This window comes from Zootoca vivipara, chromosome Z2, assembly GCF_965207765.1.
Source record: "Zootoca vivipara chromosome Z2, rZooViv2.hap1.1, whole genome shotgun sequence".
NCBI classification, from domain to species: domain Eukaryota; kingdom Metazoa; phylum Chordata; class Lepidosauria; order Squamata; family Lacertidae; genus Zootoca; species Zootoca vivipara.
This window is the reverse complement of record NC_142585.1, coordinates 31478257-31500254: the sequence shown is the minus strand read 5'-3', so window position 1 is coordinate 31500254 and position 21998 is coordinate 31478257. Positions and strand designations below refer to the sequence as shown.

Here is a 21998-nt window from a genome sequence, read left to right as displayed (position 1 = left end):
GCCTTCTTCCCTCCTGTGGTTTCCAGCAACTGGGGTTCAGTGTAAAAAGACCAGAGTCACAATGCCTGGCCCAAATCCTGCCTGTATCTCTTCCCTCCCATTTCCTCATGCCAAGATACCATTGTTCCACATATGGACAGGCCATGTCTGAAGCACTACCACCAACACTCTAGTTAAATCTGCCTGACTGGAACTCAAGATAAAGCCCTTCCAATTCACACCTATTCCCTTTCCAAGGCAAAGCAATGATAACCACACACACCCCACCACTGACTGCTAAAAGTTTCCCCTGTGTGTATGACCTGCCTCTCTCTCCCTCTGGATGGGATTCCACCCCCCAACCCCCCAAGATATAAGGGATGTTGCATTTATGGAGGATTCAATTTCATCAGACCATCTTGAAGAGCCAGTGGACTTTTGCAGCTTGCATTTCTCTCAGGTTATTTCCTGCTCTGTTAATTATTTTGGCCACTGTCTCACTCTAAACTTTGAATCATTTTGCAAGGTTGCAGAGGTGCCCAATTTCCTTGCCAAGCATGCCCTGCTGTACTTTGTGGACAGCTGGGAGGCTAAGGCATTTGTCTCTCCCTCTGATGCCAATGACTGTGGGCACAATAGGAGCCCAGAGAAGAAACAGACCTTCTTCCGACCCCACCCCTCCTTTTCATCACACACACACAGAGAGAGAGAGAGAGAGACAGAGACAGAAGCGCTTTACCATAAATTTTATTAGAATTTTAGGACACTCAAACTGTTAGATGCAGGCCCCCTGGCCAGGAAACCATCAGAGCACTAAGGAGAACTTGGCTTGCCCTGAAGGACCCTGAGAAGCCTTGGAGAAACCCTGGAGTTGTGACCTTCCCGGGGGCTGTTTGGCTCAGTCCTACCACTGTACTTCTAGCAGAAGCTGGCCACAAATACTGCCCACTGCTTTAAATCTATTTTACTATAGGGACTGAGGTCCTGAGAGCTTCCAGTGATCTCTTCCTATCCTTCCTGTTCCCATCAATCCTCCTGCAGGTGAGAACCTGACCCTGACCCTTCACTTCACCAACCCTGCCTTGATGGTGACTAGCATTAAGAAGCACACCAACCCACACCCCGAAGCCATCGTCTTAAGGCAACTCAACATCCCTTGTATGGGTGACAATCCCAACATCATAACTGCAGCTAGAGCTGCCTTGGACCCCCTCCCTAAAGGAATTATATCACATCAGGCCTGGACAAATCACACATATGAAGCCGTATTCAAAAGAAAGGTGAGTCCCGACTACGGAGTAGCTGCCCTCTGGAGGGCCCCCAGCCCTGCCCAATTTCTCCTCCTTCTGCACACACAAGGCACATTCCCCTCCAGCCTATTTCCCTTTTGGCTGCAACCCAAAACAAGGAAACCCCAGGACACCTAGGCAAGTGCTCAGTGAAAACTAACAAGCACAAGGTCGACTGCTGGCAGCGAGTTCTTGCTGCTTGGAGCAGGGTGGCTTCCTCATCTTTTGTTCCAAAGCCACATGTTGAGAAGGCAGGAAGAGGCCAGCACAGAGTAGAACAGCAGCTCCTTCTGGTGCCAGCCCACACGCTGCTTCTCCAGGCGCTGAAGCCGCCCTGAGATCTTCATCAGCTGCAGCCCAGAGAAGAAAAGAGCAACAGGGAGGAGGTCAGCCTCGGGTTGCTATGCGAAACAGAGGTCACTGAGGGAAAAGCCTTGCTGGGGAAGGACGCAGTAAGAGGGAAAAGCCTCACCAGAGGGAAGGGCAGCAACGCTCAAAGCCCATCCACCGGAACAAGAGGGCAAGCACAATCCCATGCAGGGGGACAAGACAAATATGTCACTTTCTGTGCGTCCCCTCCCCTCCCCCTGCTCCACTACCTGCTGATGGGCCAGATTGCTGATGGGGGCACAAGGCCGAGAACATGCAATAGCATTGTTAAAACGCCTGCATTGGCTGCCCACCTACAACTGAACCAGGCTCAAGTTCCTGTGTGCCTGAACCCTTCCATCCTAGCCTATCATCTGCAGGAGCGTCACTGGTCATTCTCTGAGTTGGTGAGGCTCTTTTGGCAACAGAGAAAACTGAGCTGCTACTGTCTTTGGCCCAGTCCTGTGGAACACCCTGCCACTTTTAAATGCCTGCTGAAAATGTCTCTATTCTGTCAAGCTTATGCAGGCAGTTAAGAAGACATCATCCCACAGCATCTGATTTCTGAGTCTAAGTCTAATATAGTGTCATGTATAATCGCTGTAAACGGCCCTGGTATTTATTTTTTAAATAAAATATAAATATTTTCATAAATAAATAATCACCTGCTTCCTCATTGCCAGAACCTCTGTGGTGCCAAAGTCCTCCGGGGAGCTCTCTGAGGCCACACTTCTCTCCAGGGAACTAAAAGGTGGGAGGAGAAAACATGAGCTTCAGAGAAAATATGAGGAGAGCTGCATAAGAGGTTTTGAAGGGGTGAGAGAGACATGATGAGTCCCCAAAGCTAGGCCAGCCCAAGACATTTTGTTCAGGTGGGATGTCACCACCCCGTGCCATACTGTATGTACAGAAGATGCACAAGCTGGAGTTGAATTCAGCTTAAACATTGCTGAAGTGACAGGCTCCACCGCCACACCTGAGCGCAGCAGGAGAAGCCAAGGAGGTGCAAAGCAGGTCACACAGGCAGCACACTTAGCTCTCCCCTCCGACACCTCCCTGTTTCCTCTCCCTCTGCCTACTCATGAGAAGAGCCCTGCTGGGTCAAGTCAAAGGGGACCCACCTAGTCCAGCCTCCTCTCAGTGGCCAACCAGATGCCCCGATGGGAAAGCAGGAGCGAGCCCAAGAGCCCTCCTGCAGTTTGCAGCAGCTGGCATCCGGAAGCACCGCTGCCTCCAACAGTGGAGGCCGGGACATCAAATAGAGGAGGCTGTGACATCAAATAGATATCTCCTCTGGTTAAATCTCTCCATGAGTTTTGAAGCCTCCCCCCGTAACATAGGATGGTTCTCTGGATCGATTCCTTCCTTCCTTCCTTCCTTCCTTCCTTCCTTCCTTCCTTCCTTCCTTCCTTCCTTCCTTTCTCAGGGCCTTTCCCAACTCTCTCAGTATGCATTTGGAGAGGGTGACAATGCAAGTCAGTCCAGGCCAACAAGAAGCAGCACCATTGCTGGCATCCAGATTGCCCATGGCTGCTGCCTACAACCTGCCTTCTGAGCTCAGTGCTTCATTCTGCTTAGGGCACAAGGTTGTCAAGGCCAGAATGAGAAGGCAGAACAACCACTCTCTGGTTTCCTCAGGCTTCCTTCCTTCCCCTCCTGTACCTGCACAAGTGTGCCAGTGGCAGACCTTGGGGTCTCAAATTTCAGGTGACCTGTGCAACACCAGAATTTGGCGCCCCTTACTGCCTCTCACCTTCCATCCTACATTATAGTTGTGGTGCCCCTGTGGCCCCCACCCCAAGCTCTGCAACCAGTATGACTGAACCAGTTGGTTATATAGTTACTCATCTCCTTGACATCTGATGGGAGGGTGCTCCACAGGGTGGGTGCCACTACTAAGGAGGTCCTATGCATGTAAGTAATAAAAATTATTTATTACTATTTATTTATCTTGCCTAAGCCCCCACCTTCTCCCCGAGGACCTAGGTTTTTAACGTTTGGTGTTTTTTTAGTGTTTTTGTATTTTGCTGGAAGCTGCCCAGAGTGGCTAGGGCAACCCAGTCATATGGATGGCATATAAATAACAACATTATAAAACCGATTGTGTGGGCACAGAGATAACCCACAGGTAGCCCGTCAGGTAGGGGGACCTCTTTAAGAAACAAGGGACAAGATCCACCTATCCATCCATTGTACAAATAGTGTGCAAGAAGCTCCTGAATTTATCACCAAAAGCCTTTCTGAACTGCCCAAGTGATTCATCTTCATGATTTCAACTGGGGTTCACTCATGAGGTCAGGTCCAAGAAGCCAGAGGGGGGACATTTCCAGGCCTGAAGGGGCAAAACTCCATGACCCTCTTTCTGGCCCTCCCCACAGGGAGCTGCAGCATACACATGGGTTGCAGCCTGCCCACTCACCTTTTGGTGTAGTTTTGGGGTCCTACCTTGGGTCTGAAGGCAAAGTTCTACCCACAAAACTCTTACAATCCCCAGGACAATGGTCTCTTCCTCACCACCTCCAATAATGGCACTGGAGCTGGCCATGCAGATGTGGAACCCAGGAAAACAGAGCATAGACTGGGCTGTGAGCATGGACATGCCACTAGGGCAAGAAAGAGAAGCCCAGCCAGCTGGAAGCACCCACTGCCAACCAGAGGCGCAGCTGCTGCACCATACAACACTCCTGCTTCGCACACATCCCAGCCAGCTGCATGCTGCCCTGAGCAAAGCCAGAGAGAATCACCTGCATTGGGCTTGGCCAGGCTTGCAAAACATCTGGAACATCTGGTGCCCCAGGAACCACAGCACTTGAAGGACATTCTGCAGGGAGTAGATCCTGCCCTCCAAAGGGAACAGAGGAAGCTGGGGGGTGGAGGAGGCAGGGGGTGGTACACTTGGCTTCTGCCTGCAGGGGCACAGGGAGACAACCAGGGTGGTCACTTCCTCTGGCACAAGAAGGGAACTTCCTGGCCTCCAGAGCAGCCACAACCTGCACCTCGGTCAGAAAAGGCTCTGCTGGCACCGGCTTTGCTTTGGCACAGCTACCCCAGAAGATGCCACCACCTCCACTGAACATGCCAGCAGCCCTTGGCATGTGTCTGGGGAGAGAGGCAGGCTCCCACCTGGCAGCCTGGGAGGATGGGATGAGCAAGGGAGGGAGGCTGCCAATGCCCCTAAAGCCCAACACCCCATCCCTGCCTGCCCCATAAGGGCAGCAGGACACTCAAGAAGGACCTGAGCAAATCCACTCCGCAGCTTTGCCTTACCAGTCTTGCCTCTGGTCAAGAGTTCCCAAGCCCAGATGAGGATTCTTCGCCAGCGCCCTCTCCTTTCTGGCCCTGCTTTGATGTGCCTGGGTGAGGGGGGAAGAGGCAAAGCTCCAGCTGAGGGGCTAAAGGCAGGACCCCCTTTCTCCAAAAATGGTTGCCCTTAGGCAACGCAGACCACAGGCAGTCACTCCAGATGCACTTGGAGCCGAGTAGGACAGAACAGCCTGCCAGGGCACACTATTCCCTAGTGCTGCCACAAAAGGCAACACCGCTGGTCACCGTCCCTAAGGAATGCCACCAGGTCCCGGGGGGGGGGCATGACACATCCACCATGTCACACCAGCCGGCACTGCCAAAGGGTCTGTGCAGCATACACACAATATTTATAAATCCACACACTAGGGTCTACCACCGCTGCTTACTCCACTTTGCAACCCCCACCTACCCCTTTGCTCCTAACCAATCCCCTCTCCCTTTACGTCTCACCCACCCCCTCTCCTGTCTCCCCACAGCTTTCCCTGAGCTCCTTTTAAAGGAGGGGGAAGCGGCTCCACAGAGCACCTTGCTAAATCTACGCATGAAGTGCCTTTCTCCCCACCCCCCATTAAAACCTGTTCCAGGTGCCCCCCGTTAAAAAGCTTATCTGGACCTGCCTGTTGTTCCTCACACTGCAGTTGCACGAAGGGAGATTCTCTCCTCAGAGACCCACCTATGCAGGGGTTGGGAACCCCCACCCCATGGGCCAATCTTGGCCTTACAGGGTTTCAAATATGGCCCAGGTGGACATTCCCCATGAGTCATGCCCACCTGCCTTGACATCATATATGAAGGAAGTGAGGGGCAGAGAGAGATGTGGCTGTCAAGCAACAATTGAGAGTGGGAGAGCTGATGGGCTGAGGAGCCAAAGTCTGCTGGCTGGCTGCACGTGGTTCTTTGAAGTCCCAACTATGACTTGGAAGCACCTGGTGCCATTGTGACTTTGGGTGGTTGACAGGTGGTCCATGAGACTATATCCTGACAACTCCGCCCCATGGCTCCTTCCTGCAAAGCCACAAGATCCAATCTCCCAAATCTGTGGCTATTGCCTCAACCTGTCCCGAGCACAGTACCAGCCGTTTGGGTCTTGGGGATCCAGGTCCAGAGATGAAGGTGAGGAAGGGGTGCTCTCCGTAAATGGCTGGATGGATGGCTGGCTCCAGCAGGGGCTCCTCAAGAGGCGGGGGCTGGTGCGACAGCTGGCTTAGGAAGTAAGGCTGGAAAGCAGCATTCGTTGTCATATCTACAGAGGAAGAAAGAGATGAGAGAGGGATGGGGAAGGACTTCCATCAGCCCTGCAAGGCAGCTGGTGGCAAGCTGTCCACATAGCCCCACAGATGGAATGTCACTCTGCACAATCTCCCTGCAGGGACCAAAAAGGACTTTAATCAGAGTCTGTTGCTCCATACACTTGAGGTTTTCTTGGCAGATGCGGGAATACAGGCAGGCATTTTGATGCTGATGGGATTTTGTGGGTTGTGCTGTGAAAAGCTTGCCTCTGTAGGCAGCATGATTCCCACAATCACCCCCTTGTCTGCATGGACCCAGGGACATCTTCGCCTTCGAGCTTCAACACCAAGTGCTTTTGCCTTCAGAACTCACCCTACACCGGGGTGTGTGTGTGTGTGTTTTCAGCCCAGGGGGCATGTTCCCTTCCAGGAGTGGGTTGGCCACCCCACTCTCCATTCAGGCAAGCAAGAAGACTTGTCATCTCAGTTCAAAGGCACCTTCCAACCAGGAGGGATGCCAGAGAAGGGCAGGCAGGAGTTGTGGCCTGGGGAGGGGTGTGGCCTGCAGAGACAGTCCCCTAAGGGCCAGGTAAAGCTTTGGTACATTCAGTTCCCAGAGTCTGGGGTTTCCTACCCCTGCTCTATACAATACCCCAGTGCACAGATGCTACACAGAAGGGTTCTATCTCATCCACCATCTCACTCCCTAGTGTACAACAGGCACTTCTCCCTACCTGCCAACAGGATCCTGTCAGGGATGTGCATCTGGTAGGATGGGGGGCAGTCCTTCGGGGTCACCCCCTGTAGGTCTCCTGCACTGGGGTCCTCTGCCACCTTCAGCCGGCTGGGGACTTGCATCCTTTTGTTTATAGCTTCGGTGAAGCCCAGGTCGCAGGAAGTCTTCTCCAGCTGCATGCTCCAAATGGGCCACATCTGTTCTCTCTTCCTTAGCCCCAGGGGTCAAGGCATTGGGAGGGGGGCAGTTACACTTATGGTGCACAACACCTCCTTCCTGCTCAAAAATTAAAAGGGGAAACCGAGATTGATCCCTTCAGAAGGACTGGGTGTTCCTATGCATTGGGCAGGGAATCTCACTGACCACATTCCTCTTACTCCTGCAGGCAAAGAAAACCTATTCAGCAACTACCGTTAAGTGCTCTCAAAGAGATGCTCTCCAGTCTTCACATATGCCTAGGGGGGGGGGGGGTATGCTCCTCTCCCCAAAATGGATGTTTGACATGGATGTGAACCCACAGATGGCATATTCTGCCCATGGCTATCGTGGTTCTTGCAGAGAAGAGAGAGAGAAAATGGAGGGGGAAGGAAGTTGCATATGCTCCTTCTATGGTCTGAGTCTCTGCCTCTCTGCAATACAGCTCTGTGGTTGCATACCTCTAAACTTACTAGCTAGCAGCATGCCTTTTTGGGTTTGACCACAACCTTCCACAAGCAACGCACACCCATGACATTGGAGCTGGAGCTCTGAATTTATTGCACTTAGAACCCACCTTTCCTCCAAGGAGCTCAAGGTGACATATATAGTTCCACTCCTCTGCCCCCTTCCATTTTATCCTCACAACAACCTTGTAAGGCGGGTCACTGGTCCCAACGTCACCCAATGAAGTTCATAAAGCCAAGTGAAGATTTGAACCCTGGTCTCTTCCACGTCCTAGACCAAACACTCTAACCGTTACATCACCATTGGCCTTCATCTATCAAGCTTCACATGGTTTGGGCCCAGCCTTTGCACAGACGTCTTGGGCTCCAACTTCCATCAGCCAACTTCCATCAGCCAGACAACAGCAGTCGCTGGACACTAGGTTGTCCCTGATCTTTAAGAAAATCAGGAAAGCCCTGTGGCTGGATCAGGCTGAAGGGACACACACACCCAAATTTAGCTCAGCATGCTGTTTTTACAGTGGCCAGTCAGAGGCTGCTGATTTCATTATGGCCCCTTCTCTCAAAGGCTGGAGCAGATGACCAGCGCATCCGCCTCCCCCACCCCACCCTTGCTCACCTTGATCTCTTGGACCCTTTGCTCAGGGTGCTTTGGATGATCAGGCCTGAGGTTTTAGGGAGGTTTTTTTTCCCTTGCAGGAACTTCACTAGAAGCTTTGTTTATGCACCGCTTTTAATAGTGCAAACCACCACAAGGCTTGACATGTTAAACAGAGTAAGCTTCAGGGTCAGTTGTGCAGACTGGCAGAAATACTCGTCCAAAATACATTTGCTTGGTAAATAAAAATAAAGACATTTTAAACCCACAGCTTTGTTCTTTTTATGGGTGCACTGAGAAGGAAGGAGCTCTGAGGCTTTTTCCATCAGAGAGGATGAAAGGAGAGACGAAAATTCAGGTCAGAAGCCTCCACCAGCCTCATAAAAGCTGCTGTCTCCTCTGGAGCCCCTGTGGGGCCACAGCATCACCACCAATGAGCCCCCCACCCAAGGGCTCGTGCAGCACCCACTTCTCCTAACCTAGCCTCAGCATGAATGATGCTCATTCATTCAACCTGAAACCCCTTGAAGGCTTCCGCTGAGGATATTAGCAGCTCAGGCTGGGCTGCCCTTCTGGGCCCTGAGCTCAACGCTTGAGCAAGCTCCCCCTGAATTGTCTACCCTTGTCATATGCAGGGAGCCCAGAAAGAGAAACTCCCCTACAAAAGGGAGCAAGAAATAAGATGAATAATACAGCCCAAGGCTTTTGTACAGTTGCAAAAGGAAGCAAGCAAGTACATAAGGAAAGAGCTCTTCTGGCGCCCTCTAGTGGGATGATGGGAGATTGCCACAGGTGGGAGATAACTGTGAATAAGCAGGGTGGGGGGCCAGAGGCAGATTTAGGAGATTCCAGCTGGTTCAGTGCCCCTGGGGGCGCTGCAACAATGATGTACAATGGAGATCCCAAGGTCTGCCATTTTGGGGTGGTGGTAGGCTAGTCAAATTAATAGTGGATAAAGCTGCCTGCGAACCGCCCTGGGGGACTGCAGGAGAGGGCTGCAAATGTGAATCAGGCTTTCCGCAGACTGAGTTTTGCTACAGTCCAGTGGTTTCCCCAGGAAAAGCAGTGGGGCAAACAGAAAACTGCTTGGACCCGTGCTTTCTAGGCACTAGACAAGTGGAAGTGTGAATAAACATTAATAATACTACATCCCCCAACAAAGGTCTATTGGTGTTTGTTTTTAATGTATTTTGCTTTTAGTTTGCAATACATTTTTGAGACAGTGGCATATAAATATTCTTTATAAATAAATAAGAATCCAACAACCAGGCTCTTGTGCTGTTTAACAACAGCAATAAGGTTTGACAGTAATAAAGAAAGTATGAAAATCACCTGGCTCGTCTGGTGAGGGCTACCAACCCACAGGCCTCTATTATACCTCTATTCATCTCAGTGAGGGCAAATGCAGAACAGGGGTGGGCTTGTCCCTTCCTGCATCAAGGGCACAGCCTCTTCCAAGCCTCCTCCCTTGGGTCACCTTACTGGCAGAGAAAAGCTGGTTAAACCTGTGGCAAAGGGCTGGCTTGGAGCAACAGGCAGTCTCTCTCTGCCCTCAAGAGTTCACAATACAGCTCTTTGCCAAGGCAGAAGGGAGCCTAGGTACCAATCAACCCAACAAGGTGAGGCAGGCAAGAAAAGCAATTTCTCCAATGTCTGCCAAAAACAAGAGGACCTAAGAAGAGCCTGGGTATAAGTGGATCAGGCCAAAGGGATCCCGGCTAGTCCAGCCTCCTGTTCATACGGTGGCCAACCTGACGCCCCAATGGGAAGGCTCCTACAAACAGGACCTGAGTGCAACAGCAGCACTCTCCCTACCTGTGGCTTCTAGCAACCGGCTTTCAGAAGCATCCCTACCTCTGACCATGGTTCAAGAAGAGGATGCCCTTTTGAGGACCCTCAAACTCCTACGGCTGCTGGCCCATGTGGCTTCTCCAGGAGATGTGTAATCTCTACAGACTAGCCCCCCTGAGCCACACCCAACTACAGGCTGGTGGAGAAAAGCAGCAAAGGCTGGATCCCCCAGGGGAGGGGAGAGCAGGGAGGGATTGCTGCTGGCACAAATCTAAGTGGGCCCCACCGGCTGGGATGCAGAGCCCGTATGTTCCGCTTTAGAGAGATGGGATCACAATGAGCTATAACAGAACACAATTTGTTTCAGTCTCCAAAAACTGCTTCTGAATCTCAGTTGCTAGAAACCACGGAGAGAAAAGAGTGCTCTTGTGCTCAAATTCTGCTTGTGGATTTCCCATAATGGGCATCTGGTTGGCCCCTATGAGAACAGGATGCTGTGCCACTGATCCAACAGGGTTCTTCTGATGCTCTTATGGAACCTCCAGGTCCAGAGTAAGTCTATCTAGATTGCTGTTCATAGGGGCCTTGGGCCACTGAGAGAATAGGATCCTGGACTAGAGATGGGTCCCTTTTTGCCTGATCCCACAGATGCTCTCCTAATGTTCTTCTGTTGCTTTTTTTTTCCTAATCAAAGTTCCTCTGTCCTGAGAAAGACTTCTGGACTTGGCTGTTTCCTTGCCAGCAGGGGAAAGAGGCTTTGCCTATGTGCTGAAACAACTTCGCAGCACAAAAAGCCAGGAAAGCTTTTACAAAAAGAGGGGGAGAAAGATGCAGAGATGACTAAATCCACCACCACCACCACCTTCAACCAGAATGAACCTGAGACGTGATGAGGAACACGCAGGAAGCCCATCCAGGTGCGCCCGCGTTCTTAGCGCTCGAGGTAACTAAAAGGAACTTCCGTAGCTAGCAGCAGTCTACCGGAAGCAGTAGGGAAGGCCCACTGGCTATCATCGAAGACTAGCCCCACCCCCACCCCTATCCCGGGTTTGAACCAGAGGAGACCTTCAGAAGTTTTGTTCGACAACGCTCGGCCGCTCCAGGGGAGTTCGCAAAGCTAAGGGTTCCTCGCTAGCAACGCCTCGGCAGCGAGCGGCGGCACTCTGCACATGCTCAGAGGCGCCTCCCATCTCAACAGAGCGCAAGAGCCGATGCCGGAGGAGCTTGGCCTGCTTGCTGCTTCCCTCCATTCTCTTTTTTCTTTCTTTATCTTTTTCCCTTTTTCTTATCGGGGTATTTTTTTTACGCACCTGCTGCTGCTGCTGCTGCTGCTGTGCTGCTACCGCGGCCAAGCATCCGTCGCCCGTGACGTCGCCCCGCGCTGCGATTGGCTGGGCGCTAACCCGCGCCCCCTGCTCTAGCAGGCTGGCCTGGGCCGGCCGAGCCCGAAATAGCCATGCCCGGGCCGGGTGGGTCACTGCAGGCCAAGCGAGCCGCGCGCTCAGAGCCAAGCAACACAAACAGGCAGTCCACAGGCGAGGCTTCTCTCCCCGCTGCTGGGGGAGCTGCTTCACCTGTTGATTTCTGCCTGCCGAGCCACAATAGGCTCCGCCCTCCACGAAGCAGGGCGAAGCCGAGCAGCCGTGGGATATTGAAAGCTGGCAGAGAATTGCCATTCACGTGCATCTGTTCTCTAATAGCCCTTGTTACGCTAAAAGGAGCCACGAGGGAGCTCCTCGTGCTAAGATCCGCTGCTGCTTCGGGCAGGAGCAGAGAAGCATTCTAGCTATGCTATACTGTCGCAATATTGTCTCTCGAATATTCACTGGCATGGAACGCAAATCAAGCCCTGGGCAGGATACCGGTTTGTGTGTGTTCCTAGGAAGTTGCCCCAATCCAAGGCCACAGGGTGGGGGCTCTAGCTGCCTCAGCAAAGCGCCTGCTCTCCCACTGAGCCGAGGCCCCTTGCAATTCGGCTCTTCTCCGTACGTTTGCCTGCGAATACGAGGAGTGTTGGGAAGTCACCCGGTCGCCTCTTCTTCCACATCCACCATCAGTGTTGAGGGTATAATGAACTGCCCCCCTAAATAAAGCCAATACAAATCTGAGGTTCTGCTCCCCCCCCCACAAAAATCCTGGATACGCCCACGTTGCAAAGGTGGGGGCTTTATTCAGATGGTTAGCAGAGTGTAACCCCTGATACCAACCAGGTCTAAGTGAACACAATATATTTCTATCCCTTAGATATAGGTAAACGGACCCCTGACCCCTGACCATTAGGTCCAGTCGTGACCAACTCTGGGGTTGCAGCGCTCATCTCACGTTATTGGCCGAGGGAGCCGGAGTACAGCTTCCAGGTCATGTGGCCAGCATGACAAAGCCGCTTCTGGCGAACCAGAGCAGCGCACGGAAACGTCGTTTACCTTCCCGCCGGAGCAGTACCTATTTATCTACTTCAGGCATCCCCAAACTGCGGCCCTCCAGATGTTTTGGCCTACAACTCTCATGAATGATCCCTAGCTAATAGGACCAGTGGTCAGGGATGATGGGAATTGTAGTCCAAAAGATCTGGAGGGCCGAAGTTTGGTGGTGCTTGATCTACTTGCACTTTGATGTGCTTTCGAACTGCTAGGTTGGCAGGAGCAGGGACCAAGCAATGGGAAGCTCACCCCCTGGCAGGGATTCGAACCGCCAACCTTCTGATTGGCAAGCCCTAGGCTTTGTGGTTTAACCCACAGCACCACATACGTCTCATCCCTTAGATATACAGAAAAGTAAAAACTTTACCCTCAAAATGGTCTATGGATCATAGCCACCAGAATGTGCCAAATGCTCGCACATTAAGTACCCAACAACAAAAGAGTCCAAAGGAACAATAGGCTGAAACCTTGACAGGGCCGTCTCAAGCCGGTCGGGCGCCCGGGCGCCCGGGCGCAGAGATCGCTCCGGCGCCCCCGCCCTGGTGGGCGGGCACAGTGCATAGCATGGCTTCTGCACGGCTTTGCCGCACAGCGCCCTCCTGCCGGCCACGTGCCACCGAGACTACCCCTAGAGCCGGGCCTGAACCTTGAAATCCAAAAGATAAAAGAGGGCTGCAAAAGGTGCATTTCAAGAAACCTACATTTCAGGAAACCTGCCCTGCATTTGGTACATGTGAAAGGCAGGCAGAGCGGCCATTTTTTTTTTAAACCCACTTAGCTAATGGTGCACACACCCAGGCTTCTGTTGCAATATAGGTAGCTCACAACTTGCATACATTCAGCTTTACATGCTTGGCAAATAAATAAATAAATGGAAAGTGGGTGGGTGCCTGGGGGTAAAAGACTGGGAATCCTAACTGCCATTGAATCCAATGTGTTTTGACTATGCACCATTTTGGCTTTGCATTATACCATATTCCGAGAACATCACCCCAGCATGAGCTGAGAGTTGACTGTTTTGTATAGCCAAAACTTGGTACATTCTGTTGGCTGTCAGCTTTTCCATAAAGATTTAAAATTTTATATATACCTATGTGATAGAAATTTCTTATGTTCATTTATGCTTTTATTTGCGGCACATTCAATATTCATATTGATTTGTAACTATTTTATTCCTTATTTTAATTCCTATATTTGCATTTTATTCTACAGAATTCAAATTGTGACACAATAAAGTTCAATTAATAAGAAACAAAAGGAGCCATAACAGTAGAATTAAGAGGATGGTGACATCACTGTCTAAAATGGCAAAATAATCTGCTAACTCCAACCCTCCAGCTATTTTCAGTTATTATAAGCTTCTAAAAACTAAAGGATACCTGGAAAGGACTGGACTCTGAACAGGTATGCCCATCTCACCCCAAATAGCTAAAGAAAAATCATTCAGAAGCTATTTTAGCTCTAAAAATAACAGTGGAAGATCAGACATAAGTGAGGAAGAAGCAAGATCAATGGCTCCAAAAATGTGTCTCAATAAAGAAGACTTTGAACCTTTCCAGGACCTCTTAAAACAATTTCAAAAAGATTCATCAGCGGAATGGAATGCAGCCTTCAAAGACTTCAGAGATGAAATCAAAATGGAACTGAAATACTTACCTACAAAATTTACTTAATTGTCTGCTTCAGCTAATGAGGTTTCGGAACTAGAATCATAGAATCATAGAGTTGGAAGAGACCACAAGGGCCATCCAGTCCAACCCCCTGCCAAGCAAGAAACACCATCAAAGCATTCTTGACATATGCCTGTCAAGCCTCTGCTTAAAGACCTCCAAAGAAGGAGACTCCACCACACTCCTTGGCAGTAAATTCCACTGCCGAACAGCTCTTACTGTCAGGAAGTTCTTCCTAATGTTTAGGTGGAATCTTCTTTCTTGAAGTTTGAATCCATTGCTCCGTGTCCGCTTCTCTGGAGCAGCAGAAAACAATCTTTCTCCCTCCTCCATATGACATCCTTTCATATATTTGAACATGGCTATTATATCACCCCTTAACCTTCTCTTCTCCAGGCTAAACATACCCAGCTCCCTAAGTCGTTCCTCATAAGGCAGGCATCCCCAAACTGCGGCCCTCCAGATGTTTTGGCCTACAACTCCCATGATCCCTAGCTAACGGGACCAGAGGTCAGGGATGATGGGAAATGTAGTCCAAAAATCTGGAGGGCCGAAGTTTGGGGATGCCTGTCATAAGGCATCGTTTCCAGGCCTTTGACCATTTTGGTTGTCCTCTTCTGGACACGTTCCAGCTTGTCAGTATCCTTCTTGAACTGTGGTGCCCAGAACTGGACACAGTACTCCAGGTGAGGTCTGACCAGAGCAGAATACAGTGGTACTATTACCGGTACTTCCCTAGATCTACATGCTATACTCCTATTGATGCAGCCCAGAATTGCATTGGCTTTTTTAGCTGCTGCATCACACTGCTGACTCATGTCAAGTTTGTGGTCTACCAGGACTCCTAGATCCTTTTAACATGTACTGCTCTCAAGCCAGGTGTCACCCATCCTGTATTTGTGCCTTTCAATTTTTTTTATTTTTTATTTTTTTGCCCAAGTGTAGTACCTTACATTTCTCCTTGTTAAAATTCATCTTGTTTGCTTTGGCCCAGTTGTCTAATCTGTTAAGGTCATTTTGAAGTGTGATCCTGTCCTCTGGGGTATTAGCCACCCCTCCCAATTTGGTGTTGTCTGCAAACTTGCTCAGGATGCCCTCAAGCCCATCATCCAAGTCATTAATAAAGATGTTGAATAAGACTGGGCCCAAGACAGAACCCTGTGGCACCCCACTAGTCACCACACTCCAGGATGAGGAGGAGCCATTGATGAGCACCCTTTGGGTTCAGTCAGTAAGCCAGTTACAAATCCACTGAATGGTAGCATTGTCTAACCCGCATTTTACCAGCTTCTTTACAAGAATATCATGGGGCACCTTGTCAAAGTTTAAATCAATATTTAATAGTATAATTATTTAAGGCTGTACATGTACCTAAGATTGTGTATGGATGTAAAATAATAATAATAATAATAATCATAATCATAATCATAATCATAATCATAATAAAGCAGGGGGAAGACACTGATCAAGCAGGATTTGTTAAAAATAGACATAATTCAGACTCTATATGCAAAATGCAAAATGCAGTGTATTATGGAAAATCCTCAAGGTAATAACCTCTCTAGGCACCCACTAAGCTTTCAGCAAAGTTCATTGGAAATGTTTCTTTCAATTATTATCTAAAATGAACTTTGGAAAAATTATACTAATTTAAAAACAAGTTTTAAATTTGGTGTTGTGTATTAAAGTAATAGCATAGCCAAGTATTATTGTAATATAGAGTTTATTGTATTGTATTACAGAGTTTATTTGAATGTACAAGTTCCAGCGGGAACGTCTATCATTTGCTGGTATAGGGTGCAGAATTTGGATCCTCTGCCGGATTGGTTTCCGCGGGAGGGAATCCGTGCCATTGGTTCCCGCCAAAATGTATCTTTTCCCTGCTAGTCCTCTGTTATTATATAAACCCCAGTTTTCCCCATTCCTGTGTTCTGGCTCTTACCTGTTCTTTGAAGTAAAGAGATGTTGTACCAGATCCTCACCTCCAGCTTCTTATCTGCACTGGGCTGAAATCACTGAATACTCACTACACAACACTTGGCTACAATATATTTCACATTTTGAAATCAACATCACAAAGTCACAGATGCAATTATTTATGGGAAGGGTAGTGTCAGTTTAAATGATGAAATTACCAACATAAATTGTTCTTGTTTCAAACTCTGCATATATGTATTTTAACAAAGACTCTAAAGAAATGGGGGGGAATGGGGGGGAAATGATTTTAAGTTTTATTCATGAGGGCAAGAAACCTAGACTGAGATTAACAGTATTCAGGGCTTTTTCCCCAGCTGGAACTCACTAGAAGTCCGTTCTGGCACCTCTCAGGTAGGCTCTGTTGCCATTATAAGAGATGAAGGGAGGAGTCATAGTGAGTTCCGGCACCTCTTTTTCTAGAAAAATAGCACTGACTGTATTATATCGACACCCCTAGATAATTATAATTCTGATAATTAGTTCTCATGGGAAACTTGCAGATTCTTGCTTCACATAATTAACTCAAGGCAGTGTCAATTTACTCTTGGCAGAAAGCCAAGGTCTGCCTGGCCTGGCAACAGCTCTCTGATAGGTTAATGACCAGCACTGAACTCTGTTATCTAGGAAAGCTAGCACAGGTGTTTCTTATTGGGTGTTAGGAGTAGGAGTGCTGTGTATATGGTTGGAGAGAGAGAAAGTAAGGATTTATTTTGCTTTGCTTTGTATGCAGAAACTGCTGGTTTTATTTTCTTTTAATAAATTCTGTAAATAGTTATTCTGTGTCTAACCGACTAGTCATTTCCACCTCAACTAGTTTCTGCGCTGTGCAGGAAAACTCTGCTATGTTTGGGCTAAAGCCACTAGAGCTATGCCTGACACTTTAAAATTCTAAGATCTAAAACTCTGCATATATGTATTTCAACAAAGACTCTAAAGCACGGGTGTCAAACACAAGGCCCGGGGGCCTAATCCGGCCCGCCAGACCTCGTCATGTGGCCCGCGTAGCCGCCGCAAACAATAGCTACTGACAGTAGTTCTGGAGCCTGCGATTGGCCGAGGGTCAAAACCAGGGGCGGGGCTGCAGGCGGAGGCCGGGGCGCTGGAGCCGCGCTGACGGCCTTGGCCAGGGAATTTCAATTTCGAATGAGGCTGAGGGAGGCGGTGGCACAGCGGCCAGATGGGGAAGTGAGATGCAGGAGGAGGAGGAGGAAGCCCGCCGAGGAGGTAGGAAAGCCCTACAGGCGCCGCCGGCAAAGTTGGTGCCGGGACGGAGCAGCGCTGGATTTTTTTTTGGCGGGCTTTGCTGTTGTCTCCGAGAGCGAGTGAGGTGGCACTGGGGAGCCGCCGCCCGCCGCTTCCCTTCCTCTCCTCGGCTGCATCCGGGAGGTGGGCGAGCGAGCGGGCGAAAGGGACGCGGAGTGAGCCTGAGGGGGAAGTAGGCGAAGCGCAACAGCCGCTCTCTTGATGGAGCCGGGTTTCTCTTCCCTCTTCCCCCGTTTTCTCCTCATAGACACTCGGGAGGGTGCCTGGCTTTTGCTCTGCCCCACACCCCCGAGCCGCCCTTTGGCTTCTCAGTTCCGGCGGAGCTGCTCCCCGGGGGGCGGCTGGGAGGGAGGCGGCGGCGACGGCACGGGTTCCTGCTCTTCCCGCTCTGCCGCCGCCTCCTCTAAGCCCCTCGTGATGTAGGGCTCCAGATGGAGTCGCCTCGAGGTTTGAGTAGGTGGGAGGGGAATTTTTTGGGGGGGGGAGGTTTTCAAGCCTCCTCTGCCTGCAGTCCTGGACGACAACAGCGCGGGTGGGGGGAAGAGCAGCTCTGAGGCGAAGATGCACGTCCGCTGGGGCTGCCGCCGCCTTCCTCCTCAGGAAATCCGCTGCCCTCCCTCAGCGCGAGGGGAAGGGACTCTGGCGCTGAGGAGGGAGGATGCAAAAGCAAAGCAGGGAGTTGGCGCTGCACCGCATGTTCCTGCCCCTCTCCAAAGCATGGGGTGGGTTGCAGCGTGTGGCATCCTGCCTAGCGGGGTTTGGGTGTGCGCAGGGCGGGAGAGGGAAGCCCTCTTTCCATCTGCAGGTTTTTAATCCCAGCAGTGGCTTTCTCCTTCCTGCCGAAGGTTTAGTTGAGCCCCCCCCGAAGCCATCGATCCCCACCTTTTGTTCAAATTTCCCTCATTTATATCCCCTCCCACACACGCGCCACAACACAGGAATGTGATCTGCGTGGGGGCGGGAATGAGCTTACATTATTACAAAAAACAGTAATAATTGAATGCAGTGACAATAATTTATGATAATAAAGAGTGGACACATAGTCCTACAGACACATCCGGCCCTTTGAGGGTAACCAAACTGCTGATGCGGCCCCCGATGAATTTGAGTTTGACACCCCTGCTCTAAAGAAATGGGGGGGGTAATGATTTTAAGTTTTATTCATCAGGGCAAGAAACCTAGACTGAGATTAACAGTATTCAGGGCTTTTTCCCCAGCTGGAACTTACTAGGCTCTGTTGCCATTATAAGAGATGAAGGGAGGAGTCATAGTGAGTTCCGGCACCTCTTTTTCTAGAAAAATAGCACCGACTGCATTATTTCAACACCCCTAGAGATGGGGTATGGGTCTACCACATTTGCAAAGATCATGATGCCGCCCATATACAACATGTTATTAGTATGATAAATAATGTAAAAGAGAAGATTTGGATAAAAATTGTATCATGCCATTGGAATCTGATAAACCTGTGCAACACAGAATACCTGGTCTTGATTCGTAACGAAACTATCTTAGAAATAATAACAACTCCATTTTTCAAAAGCAGAATTAAATGTCTTCTGGTGATTTGGGATATCAAAATTAACACCACTTATATCACAATTGATTCCCTTTGCATTGTACCCCTCTTTCTATACACCTGATAGAAAATTGATTTATATTAAACGGAAAGAAAAAGACATGTATAGATTGGTACACTTCTATGAAAATGTTATTTCTCTTACCGCAGGGCAAATTTTGGGAAGAATGGAGTGATGTAGTATGAATTGTCTATTAATCTATCAGGTGATATATTTTATCTCAGATTCTACAGTTAAATCTCAAGCAGTTAGACCATTGACAACATTTGAAAAACTGATTCTGAAAATGACTGTACTAAAATTGTCCATTTTATAAAAAATACTGACCTAGCTATTGGACAATGCTTGGCTATTAAACAAAGGACCTAGGTACAGGGCCGTAGTTAGGGGGTGGTGAGGTGGGCCCCCGCCAGGGGCACAGGCGAGGGAGGGGGCACGCAAAATCGTCTAAAAATATGTCCATAAATATGTCTATAAATAAAATTATTGATTATTGCCTCATAAGAAAAAGTTTTAAATAGAGGGTGAATTGAATGGGTGGAGGAAAGGGGTTGGAGGAGAGGCGGAAAGAAGAGCTAACTTGTCTTTGGCGCAATCTGGATGGTTCTGCCAGCAGTGCAAGATCACCTAGCTATGGCTCTGCCTAGGTATAGAAATTAAATAAACAAACTGGAACAACATAGCAACAACCCCACCCCCTTCAACATCAACCCGCATCAGAGAAAACTATTTCAATATAATATGTAGGTGGCATCTAACATCTCTAAGACTCACATGCCCTCCAAGATTTCTCTGATGAAAATAAGGATGTCCTATACAACAACAACAACAACAACAACACTATTTATAGCCACCCGTCTGACTGGGTTGCCACTCTGAGTGGCTACCAACATATATAACACATGATAAAACATTAAACATTAAAAAAAACTTTACAGGACTGCCTTCAGATGGCTCAGGAATCGGATAACTCCATACCCTCCAAGATTTCCCCGATGAAAATAGAGATATCCTAAGGAAAAGTAGGACATTCTGGGATCAAGTCAGAAACTGGCATGGCTTCTGTAAATCGGGGACATCCCTGGAAAATAGGGACACTTGGAGTTTCTGGACTCAGCTATATAGACCAGGCATAGGCAACCTTGGCTCTCCAGATGTTTTGGAACTACAACTCCCATGATCCCTGACCACTGGCCCTGTTAGCTAGGGATCATGGGAGTTGTAGTTCAAAACATCTGGAGAGCCAAGGTTGCCTGTGCCTGATATAGACAAAGCATCATCAGCATGCTGGAGAGGGTGCAAGGCAATTAGCATGACTTTCCATATGTGGTGGACATGTGAATCAGTGCAACCAATTTGGGAAAGGGCATTTACAGAAATGAGCAAAATTATGAACTAGGACGTACAATGTGTTGGGTCAATCCATCAACCTCTGATGGGTGATTTAGAAGGATTGGGTCCAGTATCACTTTTGCTGTGTGTGTGTGCCAGTATTCATACTGAGCACAATTACATCTCAACGCAGCTCCTTCCATGGAAGCATCTTCAGGGTTGAAGATATACACAGTAGGCAATAAACACTCATGGATGCCATAAAGATTCGGTCAAGTGTAGAAGTTTACTTGGCAGCCATAAAATCATATTGGTAGCAAATACCGGTATATACAGACATTCACCAATGCTGTGATCAAGGCATGCTTAGAGTCCAACAAGAGTCCAAGACACTCTCTCTGCTTCTTGCAAGGTGCAGTAGAAATTGGAGTTCTTGGGAAAGTCCAGAAATAAACGGTAAATTGCAAGAACTCAGGCCAAAAGAAGATGGATTTCAAATAAATATTCACAAGGTTTTATTGATGTGATGCGGAGTTTAAATGGGAATCAATCCCAATGTTGAAGGCAAATAAAGGAATTTAAACTCCGCATCTTGCAAGGTGCAAGCAAGAGATTCACAACAAGTTACACAGAACCATCATCAGTACTTCCTGTCACACTGCAATGTCCAGAGAACAGTTCCCACTACACACACAGTTGCAGGTCAAACTTCCCGACACTGACAATGTGGAACAACTACCTGGCTCCAAAGAACCTCAAAGACACCTCCAAAGACAACTATTCACAGACCATGGTCAAAGAACCATGAAAACACTTGTGCAACCTTTTCACTCCTGACTGTTACTTTAGAATTGCTAGATTCCCTGCCATACTGCCAATTTCTGACGAGGCAAATGTGGCAACTTGTGATACACAGAACACTCTCTTTCCATCTCTTTCTCTCTGATTTCCCTCCTCTCTTCATGTTTGGGAGAAAATGGACTCTGCCTTTTGGGAACAAAGATGCACGGCTCTTGGCTTCTTCACTAGCCTAAGAAGAATGATAACAGGGGAAATTGCTCCCCCTCTATGAATTCTCCTCCCAGAATGCTGGGTCCACTCTACTGGCACAGAGCAAGAACCCCCTCTTTAAATAACAAACATTCACTCCCTGTTCCTGGAGATTTAGCAGCTATGGGCACAGTACTCAAACCCAACAACTCAACCCAACAACAGAGGGGCCCCTTCCCCTTATCAGGGGCTGTTCATGCCCCTGTCTTTTCACAAAGAAAGTTAGATGATGCCTCCTCTTTCCCGTCCCCCAGGAAATCTAGGAAAATTCACTGCAGCTAAACACAAGTAATGGGGAGGGGAGGGGAGGTCTGGTGGCTCCTCGATTTTTATAGCCCTTAAAGGGTTTAATTCTGATCTGGACTAAGCCTCTGACCCAGGCAATGATTTGCAGATGGATTTGGCAAAGCAGCAGTGAACAATCAGGCAGCCCTTAACCCTCTGGGCCCAGCCCTCTCCTCCCTCATCCACCGAGGCACCCTCCCTCAGCTGCCAACCTCAGCTGCCACAGCCGATGTCCGACCGTGGGCACCCAGGCGTCTTGGGGGCTGCAGCTCTGGTGCTCCCTTGGTAAGTCTCCCAGAGCCATATGTTGCCCACCTCACCCACCTCCTTGTCTGTCTCCCCCAAGACCCAACACCCCCCCACTTCCTCATTCCTCATGCCACTGAAAGCCCTCAAGTGAGTTGGAGGCAGGAGCTATGAGGGACCCTCCAGAAATAGCTCTCATTTCTCCTCTTCCCTCCT

At 49.2% G+C, this 21998-nt stretch overlaps 1 protein-coding gene across 6 annotated transcripts; it reads right to left on the bottom strand.

The window, feature by feature from the left end:
• Positions 1–710: 710 nt before the first annotated feature.
• LOC118084327 (mitochondrial fission factor) lies at positions 711–11326 on the bottom strand. 6 transcript variants are annotated; one of them, XM_088664705.1, is made up of 7 exons: positions 11270–11326; positions 6907–7184; positions 6017–6186; positions 4905–4990; positions 4382–4543; positions 2303–2381; positions 711–1618 (listed from the first exon to the last, which is right to left on the bottom strand). In XM_088664705.1, exons 2-7 carry the CDS (start codon positions 7103–7105, stop codon positions 1487–1489), a joined length of 828 nt encoding a protein of 275 aa, XP_088520831.1. In that variant the 5' UTR covers positions 7106–7184; positions 11270–11326; the 3' UTR covers positions 711–1486. The 6 variants fall into 6 exon arrangements, with proteins under 6 accessions (XP_088520831.1, XP_088520832.1, XP_088520833.1 ...); XM_088664706.1 differs by lacking the exon at positions 11270–11326 and adding an exon at positions 10839–10921; XM_088664707.1 differs by lacking the exon at positions 11270–11326 and adding an exon at positions 9501–9673.
• Positions 11327–21998: the final 10672 nt, after the last annotated feature.